Source organism: Mobula birostris, chromosome 6, assembly GCF_030028105.1.
Source record: "Mobula birostris isolate sMobBir1 chromosome 6, sMobBir1.hap1, whole genome shotgun sequence".
In the NCBI taxonomy this organism is placed as follows: domain Eukaryota; kingdom Metazoa; phylum Chordata; class Chondrichthyes; order Myliobatiformes; family Myliobatidae; genus Mobula; species Mobula birostris.
The window spans coordinates 140,636,402-140,653,449 of record NC_092375.1 but is presented as its reverse complement, the minus strand read 5'-3'; the positions used below and the strand labels follow the sequence as shown (position 1 = coordinate 140,653,449).

Below are 17,048 nucleotides of genomic sequence, written 5' to 3'. Positions count from 1 at the left end.
TTTGATTTTTGAGGCAACGAATAGACAGCCCTGCATAAAAGTATTAAGCGACTCCAGCCATTTCTTCCTTTGGTCATAACGCGTGATGATTGCACCATTACCTTGCAGCTCTAGACAACCAAGTTGATCGTTAAGGGAAATATTCTCTTCCCACTTATTTTCTTCAAGAATCTCTTGGGATTCTCCTCACCATTTTTGCCCTCCTGATTTCCTTCTTGTGAACTCAATCTCTTAAACTCCTCAAGAGATTTGCTTGATTCCAGCTCCTGTACGTGTCATGCACCTCCTTCTTTTTCCTGATCTGAGCCTCAATATCCTTCATCACCTAGGGTTCCCTAATCATGCCATTCTTGCCCTTCACTATAAAAGGAAAATGCTACCTCTGAATTATCTCACCTTTAATAGCCTCCCAATTGCCAACCATCCCTCTGTCTGCAAACAGCCTCTGTCGGTCAACCTCCAGAAATCTTGTCTAAACACTTCAAAATTTACCTTGCCCCAGTCTAGGAATTTAACCTGTGGACTAGTCCTATATTTTTCCATAACATTTAAAAATTAGAGTTATGGTCACTGTTCCAACATGCTCTCCCACTGACACTTCTGTCATTTGCCCAGTTAATTTCATGTAGGAGGTTCGTCTCTAGTGGGCCCATCAACGTACTGTTTAAGAAGGCTTTCCTGGACTCATGTAATAAATTCTGCTCTATCCAAGCTTGTGGGCATGTGGCCAAGTGGTTAAGGCATTCGACTAGCAATCTGAAGGTTGTGAGTTCGAGCCCGAGCTAAGGTAGCATGTTGTGTCCTTGAGCAAGGCACTTAATCACACAGTGCTCTGTGACAACACTGGTGCCAGGCTGTATGGGTCCTAATGCCCTTCCCTTGGCCAACATCGGTGTCATGGAGAGGGGAGACTTGCAGCATGGGCAAATGCCAGTCTTTCCAGGTGCAGATCCATGGTCTCGCAAGACTAATGGATGCCTTAAAATCCAAGCCCTAAGCACAAAGGCAATATGAGGGAAGTTGAAATCACCTACTATTACTCTACAACTATCTGTGGTCTCCCAACATTCTTTTTCCTTTATTTCCATGTGGCTTCTAGGGGAGTGGGGGAAGGGCTATAATTGAAATTGGTTTATTTTTGTCACATGTCCCAAGATGCAGTGAAAAGCTTGTCTTGCATACTGTCCATACAGATCAAATCTTTACACAGTGCATTGAGGTAGAACCAAGTAAAACAATATCATGGCAGAATTAAACTGTAACAGCTACATAGAAAGTGCAGTGCAGTTCAACAATAAAGTGCAAGATCATAATGTAGTAGATTGTGAGTGATCATGACCTTCTTATTTCTAATTTGCAATCATATTACCTTACCAGATGATTTCCCCCAAGAATATCTTCTGAAATCATTGCAACCATATTCTTTCAAATCAAAACTACAACTCCCTTTCCACTTTTACCTCCACCTCAATCACAACTGCAGCATCTGTGACCAGGAATATTGTGCTTCAAGTCTTATCCCTTCCTTCGATCAAATACTCATTGACTCAAAGAACTCTGGGATGTGCTATATTACTCAAATTTATTTTTCAACAGAATGCAAGAAACACTATCTTCAGCCATTATTTCCCCAAACATATTGAAATTCATGCCACCTACGAACCCTTAAGAGCCAAAGAAGCGCAAACCAATAGAATTCAAAGGTCACTGAAGGGGTAGCCAATCAGGACTGAGGCAAGCAATTTGGAGGTGGGGATGGCAGTATATAAACACGAGCACTCCCAAAGACAAATACCTCAACTGGTGATGAAACGTCTGCAAGCTAATTGCCAAACTCGGCAAACACATCATCATCATTTCCCTCTTCTATCTCCTTCTTCTTTTGATTATCCTATTCTTATCCCCATTCTCACATTCTATCAGCCCCTTTCACTCATCTTTGTCCAATTTTCCCTCCCACTTCACACATAGGGTCACCCTCTCCTCCACACCACTTCCCATCTGGTTCCACCTCACTTCTACTCTTGATAGTTTCCTTTCTCAATTCCTTTGTCAGAATCCATTACACTTATCTCTTTCCAGCAGCTGTACCCCATCTTCACACTCCCCCCCCGCTCTCAAACCTTGTTCCAACTGTTTTTAATTCTTTGCCCTTCCTATCTCTGTGCCTCCATCTGTCATTCACCTTCAGCCCCATTCCCCTCCCCTAACGAGCACGACCTGCCTCCTCAGCCCACCAATCGCTTCAGTCATTTTTTTGGCATTCCCCTTCTCTCTTTGCTGACCATCTCCTCTCTCAGTCCTGATGCAGCATTTCGGCTCAAAACCGTGACAATTTCTTTCCTCTCAGCAATGCCTTTTGACCTGCTGAGTTCCTCCAGCAGATTGTGTGTTGCTCTACATTTCAATATCTGCAGTTTTTTTTTCTGTTTTCCCTCATTTATTGCTTTGCTCATGTACAGCCTAAACGTTTGGCCAGCAGATCTGAACTGAACAGTGAAGAAAAGTTGTTTTAAATCTCACTCACTAGTCGGGAAAATATACAGATGGACATAAGGAACAGCTTAAGTTCAGTTGTCAGGGGAAATTCTCTTTTCAGCATTGGCATGGTAGTGTAGTAGGTAGCACGATCGCTTTACAGTGCAAGCAATGACTGATCAGCTTACAATTCCTACTGCTGTCTGTAATGAGTTTGTACACACTCCCCATTTCCTCTAGGTGCTTTGGTTTCCTGCACATCCCAAAGATGTATGGTTTGGGTTAGGATTAGTAAATTGTGGGCATGCTATGTTGGCACTTGTGAGCGGCCCCCAGGACAATCCCCACTGATTTGATTTGACACAAACAATGCATTTCACTGTACGTTTCAATGTACATGTGACAATTAAAGCTAATCTCTCTTTTAGGGCCTGCTTAAGCAATTCTTTCCAGCAGTGAGACCCCATGGCTTCTGCTGAAGTAATGTTAAGTACATACCTGCCGTCCGCATATACTAGTGAGGCATTCTTATCCTAAATGGCAAGACACAATGTGATGTTAATACATGTAGAGGCCTAGACAGCTTTAAAATAACTCTTGATAGCTAAGCCTCTGTCTTAACTCTGGCCCAAAACTGCCAAATATGGTAACTACCCCAGATATTACTGAAACTTGCAAAGTTAAAATGAAAATTTAAAGTCACTTATAAGCAATTAAAACATATATCTAAACACAGCTACTTAAAATGTGAATTGCCTAATACTTGCCTTTCTTACCCATGGCCATTTCTCTCCACTGAAATAATGGACTTGTTGGGCCTCACCGATTGGCACAGCTTCAGTTAGTTGATTCTAGGGTAAGTACTGAAGAAGCAGGGCCTGGTTTATGTTCTATTGATGCCTTTCAAGAGACTTCCTCTCACAAAGAGTGATTGGGAGATCCCATGGTAGTGTATAGTGCACAAGGCTGTACAGTGCAGGTGAGACAGGTTCAATTCCCGCCAATGTTTGTAAGTTTGTATGTTCTCCCATGACCATGTGGGTTTCCTCTGGGTGCTCTGGTTTCCTCCCACAGTCCAAAGACATATCAGTTGGTGGTAGGTTAATTGGTCATTGTACATTGCCCCACGATTTGACAAGGATTAATTCGGAGGGAAGGGGAGTGGTTGCTGGCAACATGGCTCAAAGGGCCTATTAGACACTATGTATCTCAATAAATATAAAGCATTTAAATTTCTGCAGAGAAGTGCCAGCATGTTGGCATAGAACCTCAAGAATTTCTCAACAAGCCCCAACTCATTCACTTTAATCCGTATCCAAGCAGCTGTCTCTTCAGAAGACAGAATATAAAGAGGAGAAACTTAAGTATGTGCAGTTATATCAGTGTAAGAAGTTGCGCTAAATCGCAACTACTGATGAGCACAGCCTGTAAATTATAACGCACGCATTGCTCAATTACCCTGAACAAGAGTTAAAGATATAATCTTTTTGAACACATTTTCTCACCCATCTGAATGGAGCAGAAGTTCTAACAATGTAAGGCTCTTGGGAATTTATTTTTTGACTGGTTTTGTAAATTCTACTTTGAGCAAAAAAAATCATCTGAACAGATTGGTTCTGTGTGAGCTACCAGACCACGACAGGGAGATAGCTATTTAAATGTGGAAAGTGAGACGCTGAGTTAGAGGGGAAGAATGGGAAAAGACGGTTTGCTGCCTCTGGGACAGTGTCTGACCTCAATCAAGCCGTAGGCTGAAACAAAACACCATCACGTCATCCCAATCTCCTGCCAATAGCTTTTGTAAATAAAGATAAAAGGTTTAAGAGGAAACTCACATAAATTAGCATACATGCAACAAGTAAAAAGATATATACACATCAGATCATGAGAGCCGGAGAGATCTACATTTTAAAGAACTGTAAGTGCAGAGGTCTTTATTGAGAATGTAGTTGAATTTATTTATTCTAGGCATCAGCAATAATGCTAAAATCCAAACATTCCTGTATCCTTGTCTAAAATAGATCATTTTTTCCAACATCTCTGAAGATTCACAGATTCAGAGGACCTGTGCTTCTTTTGCAAAATAACCACATGTAATTGTCAACTGCACACAATTCTACAGCACCTATTGATTCACCACAAAGTAATAAAATTTGAAAGTGCAAGGCAATTAACTATATGATCTATGTCTCATCACTGCAGCAGTCTGAGAATCGAAGTTGTAGGTAAAGTGAATTAAATCAAACTAATTTAATATTGGCTTTGCTCCCAGTGAACTATTGTCAAGAAATTAAAAAGTAAACAACAGAAGATGATTTATTATTTCTGGAAAATACAGGTAGTTTGTATTGTATGATCGCACACATGTATGCATGTGTGCTTATATTTCACATGCAAACACAAGACTGTTTAATTGCAACTGCATGCAATTAAAATGCATGCATGCATAAGCAAGCACACTGATGCAGATGCATGCATGAAGAACCTGTACAAAGACATGCATCTACCAGCCTTTGTGAAAGGTTGTTAAGTAAATCAGAATGTTTTCCATTTAATAGGGTCAGTGCCTTCATAGAATGCTTGGAAAAGTTCATTACACATTAAGGAAACAAAAAAAAGCCACAGTGACTGTAAGACGTATTTTCGCTTTAGACGTGATGCCCACCTTACCTTTGTAAACATCCGGATTGTTCAACATTTCAACCTTTTAACAATGTGAAAATGAAGAACTGCCAAGGGGTTGTGGAGTTCTTCGTGAGAAGGGCAATGAGACAGAGACAGGTAAATTCATAAATGTCTGATTTCATGTGTGCAAATTTATCCTCTTCCTGGCCTCTATATAATCATGAGGATCAAGCAGCTTTTATTCATAATCTGCAGATCTTCTCATGTTTCCTATTCATAATTTGACTGGTCAATCCCCTTAAATTGCTAGATTTAAATTGCTACAAAGGATCATAAGTTACAAGGTGAAGCCTGCAGATAGCGTTAGCTTTTTTTGTAACTGGCCACAGTAAACAATGTCATTTTATTGAGAAGGGAGTTGTAAGATACATTTTTCTCTGAAAATGTTTCCACCCTCATCCAAACATATTTAGAATATGAGCACTAATCTGTCACCTGCATTCAGTCAAACAGATTTAGCAGCAATTAGTAACACAAGAGATTCTGCAGATGCTGGAATTCTTGAGCAACAGGCACAAAATGCAAGAGGAACAAGCACATCAGGCAGCAGCCATGGAGGGGAGCAAATATTAACATATCAGTGTCTTGGCCTGAAATGTTGACTGTTTACTCTCCTTAGGACATAGGAACAGAATTATGCCATTCAGCCCATCAAGTCTGCTCTGCCATACCATCATGGCTTATTTATTATCCCACTCAACCCCATTCTCCTGCCTTCCCTTCATAACATTTAATGCCCTTACTCATCAAGAACCTATCCACCTCCGCTTTAAATATACCCAATGACTTGGCCTGCACAGCCACCATTCACCGCCACCTGGCTAAAGAGTTTGCTCATCTCTGTTTTAAAGAGACATCCATCTATTCTGAGGTTGTGCCCTCTGTTCCTAGACTCCCCCACTGTAAGAAATATCCTCTCCACATCCACTGTATCTTGGCCTTTTAATATTCAATGTTTCAATGGCTTCCCCCTCATTCCTCATTCTTCTGAACTCCAGCCAGTACAGGCCAGAGCAATCAAACGCTCCTCATATGCTAACCCTTTTATTCCCTGAAATATTTTCATGAACCTCCGCTGGACCCTCCATAGATGCTGCCTTGGTTACAAATTGTTTGAAATAAGCTTGATGGGAGCAAAGATCCTAGACGTGGAATGCTTTTCTGTGCGTGCGAGCCTTCACAACTTCACGGATATAAACTTCGAATCCCCAGTCTCAGACATTGTTACAGCATGGCTACAGCACTACCGTGAACAATTTGTCTGCAATGACACAGTTAATATGAGTCAAGTATGATTTTCCATTCGGCATTGAGCTTTGTTTTCAGCAGATCGGTTCCCAACAACAGCACATAAATCAGAATCTGCGATGATTTCTCAGCCCCTCTCCCAACTGATTGTCCCTTATTTGCTCGTTTACCTTCCAGCACTTGAGCAATGCTGTGGTCATGGGCAAATTCCTTCATCTGTGGATAAAAGGCTTCTGGTTCATCTTATCCTTACAAACTCACACCTAAAGGAGATTCCTCACTTACATCCCTCAGCCTTTTGCCCAAAGTTACTCACTGCATGCACGAGATGTTGACATAAAACAATATTTCAGTCAGCATCAAAAGCACTAAAATATGGCTTATTGAAAACGCTTTCATCAAACAAATGCAATTCTTATTATAGATATTAATAAAATTAGAACACAATATCCCTGTATGGTGATAGCAATTATTTTGCAAATCTAATATTCTAATAAATGTGTTCGTGTGTACATAATCGAACTATGTGTGTGTGTGTAGTGTATAGTACTGGCACACACGAAGCAATTATTCTACAGATCTAATATTCCCTATAAAATTACCTTTATCCTGTGTGTGTCTACGCAATTGAACTATATACGCCGGGGCACGGTATATAGGTACCTGCACATAAGCGGCCACACAAATGTACGTAATTTACTGGTTTCGGTAGAATATTACATTGGAGAAATAATCAGCTATATTTTTACAAATGTGATTTGCATTGTAAGTACCCACTGATAATCTGAGCTTGAAATCGTGCAGCCACTGTTCCAATGAGGGACGATATTACTCGGTAGAGATGGAATCTAGAGCGGGAGAATGAAATTGGGACAGGCCAGTGAGTTTAAAAATAACAAGACAACAGGCGACCTCTGCGAAGGACAGAAAGCACCACATCATCCTAGTATCACAAGCTCGTTCTTTATTATCCCAAGATCGTAATTCATTCTGACCGTCAAAGACATGCAGATAAATACAGTACCTAAATGACGTAAAGGTGAGGGCCAGCCTTACCTATTTCAGCTTATAATATTGGGCTAAAAAGTATTAAACTTAAGAAGGTACAATCAAAATATAGCGACAAGGAGCCACGGGGTCAGGATCGGGGTTACAGTTTTCCTTCCGCACAAGCTCCATTCTGTAATATCCTTTTTGCTTGTCTTCTTTCGTCGAACCTTGACCCCCTCTGGATCATCTCCCTCCCCAACAGCTCCGAGGCTGACGGCCGGTCCTTCCGAAGCAGGCGAGGAGAGATTTACTGTGCCGCAGCCAGCTGGTCCACCCGTGTGAACGGCGGCAAGGAAAGCGGCGTGTGGACGGCGAATGCATTTCTCAGGCAGAAGGCTGGGTGCATGGAGATCGCAAATGGCGGGGTGGAATCCGCATTAAAAAGTTCCAAACTGTAAATGCCCCGTGCCCATCAGGGCTACGCAGAAGGGCGAACGAGAAACAGTGTGCACCCACCTCCTGTCCGTAGCCACTCTCCATTCACTAATGCGCTGAACTGGTCACTTGGGTCAAGCCGCCGATTCTGCCAGTTCATTCTGTTGGTGTATGACTTAGTTCAATTTAGCTTAGATAAATATGTATGTGTGTATCTGTGCATTTCTACAGGACCTCCGAGGAGCCCATTTGGGTTCCGAGAGTGCTGAACACCAAGTCCCGGTCCTTCTTTCCTCCCCGCATTCGATCACCGCTTCTTCTTCTGCCTCAACGCCTTCCTCTTCTTCACAATCATCTCGTACAGTTTGTCCATGCCTTCGTGCAGCCCCTCGCCGATGATTGCACACGCCGGCTGAACATACCAGGTGGTGGACGGGCTGAGCTCGTGTAGCGCCAGCTGCCGCTCCAGCTCCGCCACCGGCAGCGACTTGGGCAGGTCCTGCTTGTTGGCAATTACCAACAGCGGCGTGCCCTGGTTCTCCGAGATCCTAGTGATCTTGTGCAGCTCACTCCTGGCTTCCTCCAGCCTCTCCACATCTACCGAGTCCACCACGTAGATGATACCGTCGGTGCAGCGGCTGTAGGACTTCCAGAGGGGCCGGAGCTTCTCCTGGCCGCCGACGTCCCAGAAGTGGCAGCTGATGCCCTTGGCTGTCCCGTTGCCCAGCTTGATCTTCTCCGTGTTGAAGCCGATGGTGGGCACCGTGTTGACGAACTCGTTGAATTTCAGCCTGTATAAGACGGTGGTCTTTCCTGCCGAGTCCAACCCCAACATGACAATGTGCAAGGACTGGAAAGCCGATACATTGGAGAAACTGTTCCCCATTTTTCTCAGGCGGTTCAGCAAGGGGAGATGAGTGGGGGGATCCGAGGAGGGAATGTCGATAGAGCAGTGCTCGCAGTACGCCTCTGCTCTCAGCCCGACGTGCTCAGAGAGCGCAGCTTCTCAGGCTGTCCGCGTCGGCTTCTCATCCCGGGCGCCGAGAGTTCGGTGAGGTTGCCCCGACAGGCTCGAGTAGTTCGGGTATGGAAGCCGGCGGACGGGAGAGCTTCCTTTCTCTCTGCGCCCACACACGGACATGTGAAGTGCAGAGCTCTGGCAGACGGTCAACCCCCCTCCGCGCTCACAGACAGACAGGAATGACACAGAACGGCAGGAACACCCCCAGGTCGCTTTGCAACTTCCGCCTACACAAGAACTTGCAAGAGGCGGGCTTCAAACAAATACCACCCCGTTATTTAAATTCGGACTAGCGAGCGCTCGCACGGATGGCGTACGACACACCGTTCATCCCGGGCGGCAAACTCACCCTCCTTACAACCGTCCACCCTTCGCAATTATCCAAATGCGTGTGCGTGCTCCAATTGGAAACACCAGGGTTCTTTATTATGGGAACACATAATTGACAAACATCTAACGGGCAATCCCGATGCAGGGTTTCGACCCGGAACGTGGACGATAGCTCTTCTCCCACGGATACTGCCCGACCCACTGAGTTCCTCCAATAGATTGTTTATTGCTCCAGATTCCAGCATCTGTAGTCCCTGGTGCCTCCATCTTCGAGTTTATTCCACTTCACGCATTGTGATCCTGTAAAATGAATCGCAGCCCCTAACTCCCGACATCACTGGGGCCGGTTGGTGCATCAAGGTTTCATAAGGCATTCGGATATTCAATGGAAATTTGCGGGATTTAATCCCGCTACATCTCCCCAAATTAACCCATACCCCGCCCCGACACCAGCACTCCGGCATGATACGAATGCGCCACTGATTGAGCAGATGGAGACACAAATGACTGCAAGTACCATAACCTAGTGAGAACTCAGTTGGTCCAGGGTTTTTTTGGGGGGAGGTGATTGAATGGACAGTCAACGTTTTGGGTTGAAACTCTGCTTCAGAATCAGCGGCACGTGTGAAATTTGTTAATATAGCTGCAATTGTTCAATACGGTACAATTTCAACCCGAAATTTAGTGAATCCGCCTCTAGGAGGGACTCCCTCTAGGTGCAGGAATTCTTTACGTTTTGGATGAAATCCTGCACCAAGTACTGAAGTAGATTTTCAACCAAAAACGTTGGCTGTCCATTCCCCCTCCCCCCCCCCAGTAGATACTGTCGGTCCACTGAGTTGCCCCAGCAGATTGCTTGACTCTACTGATCGATTAGGCAATTTACTCCCTGTTGGAACCGGGGAGCCCAGGCAGCATTTGCAGAGGGAAATGGAGATTATAAGTTCCTGGTTGAAGTAAAGACTGAAAGGTTCAATAGAGACATATAATGTCAGAGAAATGTATACAATATACAACCTGAAGTTCTTTTTCTTCGCAAGCATCCACGAAAACGGGATGAATGACAGTTCAATGTTCGAACCCCAATTCCCCCCTCCCATGCATAAGCAGCAGCAAAGCAACGATTCCCCCTCCCCCACCAGCAAAAAAAAGCATCGGCACCCCCCCCCCACTGAGCACTCAAGCACCTGCAGCGAAGCATCAATAAAGACACAGACCTGCAGTACCCCAAAGACTACTTGTTCACCCTGTAATTTGACATACCACAGTCTCTCTCTCCCTAATAAGGGAAAAAGAGATGTCCCGGAGGGGAGATAACCAGTGTAAAAAAGTGAAAGGAGTGGTTGGCAGGTGACAGGTGGATCCATTTGAGGAGAGATGATACATAGATGGAGGAGTGAAGAGTGGGAAGATGGTTAGAAGCTGGGAGGTGAGAAGTGGAAATGACCAAAAGCTGAAGGTATTGGAATTGGACAGGGGAGAATGGTGAAGCGTGGGACAAAGAAGGGAGGTGGAGAAGGTGGGGGTGGGGGGAACAAAAACACAGTGTGAGGAGACTGTGTGTAATGAGCAGATGGAGTGGATGGGGGAAGAGGATGTCAATGGTGATGGGGGCCAGCTGCATCTGAAGAGTGAAAAGAGGAAAAGCTGGGAGGGGGAGCATTTACAAGGAATTTGAGAGTTCAGTGTTCAAATCACCAGATTATATTTTGCCCAGGTGGAATATAAAGTGCTATTCCTCTAATTTGCTTTCATCTTTAACTTGTCAATGGAGGAGGCCGAGGACAGAGAGGTTGCTGTAGAAAGGGAAGGAGAATTAAAATGGCTGGCCACCAGGAGACCCAGATGTCAGCAAGTGCTCCGAGCCAAGGGGACTTATCGTGCAAACAGCAGTATCAGAGCTGCTCCAGTTAATGACTGTGTGGGCAGTTCTTGAAGGATCACTTCACTTCATCCCAATCACTAAGTACAGGGGCAACCTGAGGCAAAAGGGTTTCATTTCTGAAGCTGACCGTGCACTTTCAATTTCCTACTACTTTAATCTACATCTCACTCCACCTCCAATTTATCTGTCTGTGATCTCCGCTGTACCAGTGAGGATCAACATCAGCTGGGCGAACAATACATTATCTTTTGCTCGTCCACATCACAGCCTTGTAGACTCAAAGTTCAAATCCACACCTTCAGGTAACTCACTTTTCCATGTGTTAACAAGAACTGGTTACAACCAGTTTGGCTGTAGGTTCTTCACCTGTAACATTGACCATGTTGTTCTTCCTCCACTGAATCTTCCTGATCTACTGTGTGTTCTCAGAATTCTGCATTCAGTTTCAGATCTCAGCAATAGTTTTCCCCCACATTTCACAGATTTAACATGGCTCTAGTTTCCTCCCTTACTAACTGCCCTCAATTAATCTATGGACCTATTGCAGTGCTGTTCACCCAGCTATAGGAAGGATATCATTAAGCTGGAAAGGGTGAAGAAAAGATTCACAAGGTTGTTACGAAGACTGGAGGCTGTAAGTTAAAAGGAGAGGCTGGATATACTAAGGTTTTTGAACCTGGAGCACAGGAGGCTAAGCCATGAGACCGTATGGAGGAATATAAAATCATGAGGGATATGGATAAGGTGCATGGTCACCATCTTTTACTCACTGGAGATACTAGATAGTATAAGTTTAACAAGAGAAACTAAAGGTTTAAAAGGGATTAGATCAGCAACTTTTTCAAACAGAGGTGGTGGGTTTATGGAACAAGTTTCCATTAGAAGTGGTAGAGCAGGTACACTTAAAGTAATCAAAAGACATTTAGACTGGTACATGGATATGAAAGGTTTCAAGTAATAGGTGCCAAACACAGCAAAATAAAACTCACTTAGAGAACTTGAACATTGCAGATATTTGAACAGAGTACGTGTTTCCATGCTATGTAATTCTATTACCCAATGACTGTGATTTCTGTTTTTAAGAAAACATAGCAACTAATTTAATTATACCAAAGTCGTACAATGAACAATGATGGATCAGATGATGATTCTGTCTCGGCTGAGAGCTGAATTTTTGTCAGCAGACCAGAATCAACTCCCATCCTCTTCAAATAGTGCAACATTATGTTTCATGTTGGCAATAAGGGCCTTTGATTTATAATCTTAGCCCTTAGGCCCCATCTCTGACTGACCAATGCTCCTCAGTAAAGCATCAATCCATCAGTTTAGGTATTGTGATCAGGTTTCTCGACCATACTTGTAAAACAGAACCATTTGTCTCAGTCGTTGGAATGTCAGGGCAGAGCGCACCAAAGGGTGGTGGGTATATGGAATGAGCTGCCAGAGCAATCCGTGGTGTGTATAATTACAACATTTGGATAGGTACAAGGCTAGAGGGATATGGGCCAAGCACAAGCAAAAATCTCAATAGTTCAGATTGACGTCTTAGTCGGTTTGGATGAGTTGGGCCCAAGGACCTGTTTCTATGCTGTAAGACTCTATGATTTTATAACTTGATGATTCCATACACTGGGCATTCCTGTCTTCACTCAATCAGAGACTTTCTCTTTGCTCCCTTCAATGACAAAACAGGCCCTCACGCCATACTGACCATCATTTATCCTAATCGAACCTAATCCCATTTTTTTCTCACCATGATCCCATCAACACTCCTCAGGCACTACCACCAGAGGCAATTTACAGTAACCAATCTAAAACACACACACTCTCTTGTGATATAGAAGGAAACTGGAGCACCCAGAGGCCACTCATCAGTCATAGGGAGAATGTGCAAACTCCACACAGAAGTGGAGGTTGGTATCAAACCCGAGTCTACGGAGCTGTGGGACAATGCTTGTTCTAGTTGAGCTATTGTGCAACTTGAAATACCCTGACTTTGACACATTTCCAATTCTGCTGAAGGATCTTTGACTTGAAGTGTTCACATTGTTTCTTGTTCCGTGAAAATGAATGCTTCCAGCAGTTTCTGTTTTTCTTTCACATCTGACAAGTTCAAACCTGGTGTTTCCTGGGAATAAAAGCAAACTCCCCTTTTCATCTGTTCCACATGGACTGTTTCAAGCCTGCACTGGCATCACTCCCCAACTCTTCCTGCGTTACATCGGCGACTGAATTGGTGCTGCTTCCTACACCCACACTGAGTTCATTGACTTCATTAACTTCGCCTCCAACTTTCACCCTGCCCTCAAATTTACCTGATCCATTTCCAACACCTCTCTCTCATTTCCCGATCTCTCTCTGTGTCCATCTCTGGAGACAGTTTATCTACTGATATGTTTTATAAACCCACTGACTCTCACAGCTATCTGGACTATACTTCTTCCCACTCTGTCACTTGTAAAAATGCCATCCCTTTATGTCAATTCCTCCGTCGCCTCTGCACCTGCTCTCAGGATGAGGCTTTTCATTCCAGGAATACTATGTTCTCCTTCTTTAAAGAAAGGGGCTTCCCTTTCTCTACCATCAATGCGTCCCTCACCCAAATCTCTTCCATTTTGCACATGTCTGCCCTCACCACATGCTCCTGCCACCCCACCAGGGATAGGGTTCCTCTTGTCCTCACCTGCTACACCACCAGGACTCGGGTTCATCTTGTCCTTACCTACCACCCCACTAACTTGTTCATCTAGCACAAACCTCTTCATAACTTCTGCCAACTCTAATGGGGTCCCACCGCCAAGCACATCTTTCCTTCCCCCCACTTTCCGCTTTCCACAGGGATCACTCCCTACACAAACTCTCCCTACTGATCTCCCTCCTGGTAGTTATCCTTGCAAATGGAACAGATGCCACACCTGCCCCTACACCTTCTCTGTCAATACCATTCAGGGCCCCCTAAAGTCCTTCCTGGGGAGTTGGCACTTCACCTGCGAGTCTGTTGGTGTCATATACTGTATCCAGTGCTCCTGGTGTGGCCACCTGTATATCAGTGAGACCCGACGCAGATTGAGAGACAGCTTCACCAAGCACCTTCACTCTGTCCACAACAAAAAGTGGGATCTCCAAGTAGCCACCCATTTCAATTCTACTTCCCATTCCCACTCCGACATGTCAGTCCACGGCCTCCTCTACTGCTGCAATGAGGCCACACTCAGGTTGGAGGAGCAGCACCCTATATTCCATCTGGGTACCCCCCAATCTGAAGGCATGAACATCAATTTCTCCAACTTCTAGTAATTGCCCCCCCTTCACAATTCCACATTTCCTGTTTCCCTCTCTCATCTTATCTCCTTACCTGCCCATCACCTCCCTCTGGTCCTTCTCCTTCCCTTTCTTCCATGGTCTTCAGTCCTCTCCTATCAGTTTTGCCTTTCTCCAGCCTTTTCACCAATCAACCCCCCAGCTCTTTACTTCACCCCTTCCCCTTTTCCAGTTTCACCTATCACCTACCACATTGTACTTCTCCGTCCCCCCCCCCCCACCTTCTTACACTGACTTCTACTCTTTCCTTCCACTCCTGATGAAGGGTCTTGGCCTAAAACATTGACTATTTGCCCCTTTCATTGATGCTGCCTGGCAAGTTCCTCCAGCGCTTTAGACCATAAGACCATAAGATACAGGAGCAGAATTAGGCCATTTGGCCCATCGAGTCTGTTCAGCCATTTCATCATGGCTGATCCATTTTTCCTCACAGCCCCAGTCTCCTGCCTTCGCTCATTATCCCTTCATGCCCTGCGCAATCAAGAATCTATCAACTTAAGTATACAGAAAGACTTGGCTTATGAATTCACTACTCTCTGGCTAAAGAAATTCCTCTTCATCTCTATTCTAAAAGGATGCCCCTCTATTCTGAGGCTGTGTCCTCTGGTCTTAGACTCTCCCATCATAGGAAACATTCTCTCTATATCCACTCTATCTAAGCTTTTCAACATTCAATGGGCTACAATTAGGTCACCACTTACTCTTCTGAATTCCAGTGAATATAGACTCCATCAAATGTGCTTCATATGACACTTTGTGTGTGTTGCTTTGGATTTCCAGCATCTACAGATTTTTTCACATTTATGAAGCTCCCCTTTCATTTCAAGTACCATTGTCTAGTGCTATGAACTCTCCAGTTATACTCCAATGATGTATCTCATTCCAACAAATTTCTGCTTCTTTGCATTGTGACATATCCCCCAGTTCCCACGCTATGTAAACCACCGTTCTTTTCCATTAGATTCCAGCCTGTAACTCAATCAGATATTGATTATTCAGTGCATTATGCAAACAGCTCATGCTGCAAAACCCAAGATAAGTTTACTTCAAATGACATCATTCAACCAAAGCAGACAGTTTTATGTTCTGCCTCCACAAATTTGCCAGTTGCAAATAAAATCTCACAATAAAGTAAATAAACTAAGTGGACCCTTACCTCACGGAAATGAATGGCACTTTCCGATTGGTTGAGCATTAACTGCAGCTCAGGGTTGAGATAATCTCATGGCAGACAAGGAATGGGGAGAAAATCAAAGCAACAGAAGAGGCAATATAATCCAGATGGTGTAAGTAGATAATGGAACAGAGCAATCTGGTCATGATGAATTGTGAAACAGGGGAGACCGGGTGGCCTGCTCCTTCTCCTATATTCTTGTGTTCCACTGTTCTTACATGTATACATCTTTGAATATAGCAAGAAAACTTGCTGAACTTGCTATTTAAAATATCCTGGTCTTGTTCTCCATAAACAGAAATATAATACAAAAATAGCTTATACCTCCTTTTGTATTGTGTAGAGCCACAATATTTGGCGCAATATCAAGGTTTTGGTAAGAGTGAGTAGGAGGTTTATTGGATTGGGACAGGAGGTGAGCTCTGTTTCTGTGGAGAGTGCTGTTTCACCCATTTAAGCAAGGCATACATAGCCCAAGGGTAAAATAGTATGGGAGCTTCTGCACAAAAATGTCCTCAACCTAGACCAAGATTAATTGAGAAGGTGTGAGGATAGGAACTTGAAAAAAATATATATGGTGTTCCAGACTTCAGTGTATCTTCTAATACTGGAAGACACATAAGACTGCAGATGCTGGAGTCTGGAACTTCAAGAAATCTGCTGGAGTCTGTAACTTCAAGAAATCTGCTGGAGTCTTTCTCTGTATCATAACAGTTAATGAAAAATTCTCTATATACTTACCCAGTGTTATGATGTCATGTAGGAGTTTGGGGTAATCTAAGTACATTCACACTTCAAAAAACTGTGTCATTGATGGTGACTATGGTACTGGAGTGTTTCATAGAGAAGGACTCATACAGCACGAAAATACAGCATCGGGTCCCTGGTGTCCACCAAACATGCATCTATAGTAATCCTAAATTACTCCCGTTTTATTCTCCTTCAGCTCCCCCAGGTACTGCTACACATCTACACACTGATGCATTTTAACCCATCGAACCACGTTCATCGATCAGGGAATGCTGTTACAACCAGGATATGCAAGCATCAGTGTGACTGTAGTGTATGTCTGCTAGGAGGAAAAGCAACTGTGTGCAGGGCCAGATGTAGATGGATCATACACACCAATATTGCTTCTGGAATGAACAGAATGAAACAAGAAACTCTGATGGACAACCTGAAATCTGAAAAGAAATACTTCAAAAATTTTAGAGGGATCAACAGTCTGAATATAGGGAGGAAGATTTCCCTGACTGAGGAATGTAGAGCCAGGAGGGATACTATATGAATAAGGGAGGGCTGCTTAGAATTGAGCTGAGAGGAGATTTCTTCACTGAGAGGATAGTGAATCTTTAGAGTTGTTTAGCCCAGAGGCTGTCTGGTGGGAAGGGAGTGCCACTGATTTCATTCAAAACAGAGGCGTTTGGAATTGTTATGTCGTGATGAAATTATGGATAGCACAAATGGATTAATTAAAATGT

The 17,048-nt window shown here is 43.9% G+C and overlaps 1 protein-coding gene across 1 annotated transcript; it reads right to left on the bottom strand.

Annotated features, from left to right (window-relative positions):
* Positions 1-7,355: 7,355 nt before the first annotated feature.
* Positions 7,356-9,054, bottom strand: arl4cb (ADP-ribosylation factor-like 4Cb). The gene has a single exon (XM_072261477.1). The coding sequence runs from the start codon at positions 8,720-8,722 to the stop codon at positions 8,144-8,146; it is 579 nt and encodes a 192-aa protein (XP_072117578.1). The 5' UTR covers positions 8,723-9,054; the 3' UTR covers positions 7,356-8,143.
* Positions 9,055-17,048: the final 7,994 nt, after the last annotated feature.

Bases quoted from the DNA above. Each gene is read 5' to 3' on its own strand.
- arl4cb (XM_072261477.1), bottom strand. From the start codon at position 8,722: ATGGGGAACAGTTTCTCCAATGTATCGGCTTTCCAGTCCTTGCACATT.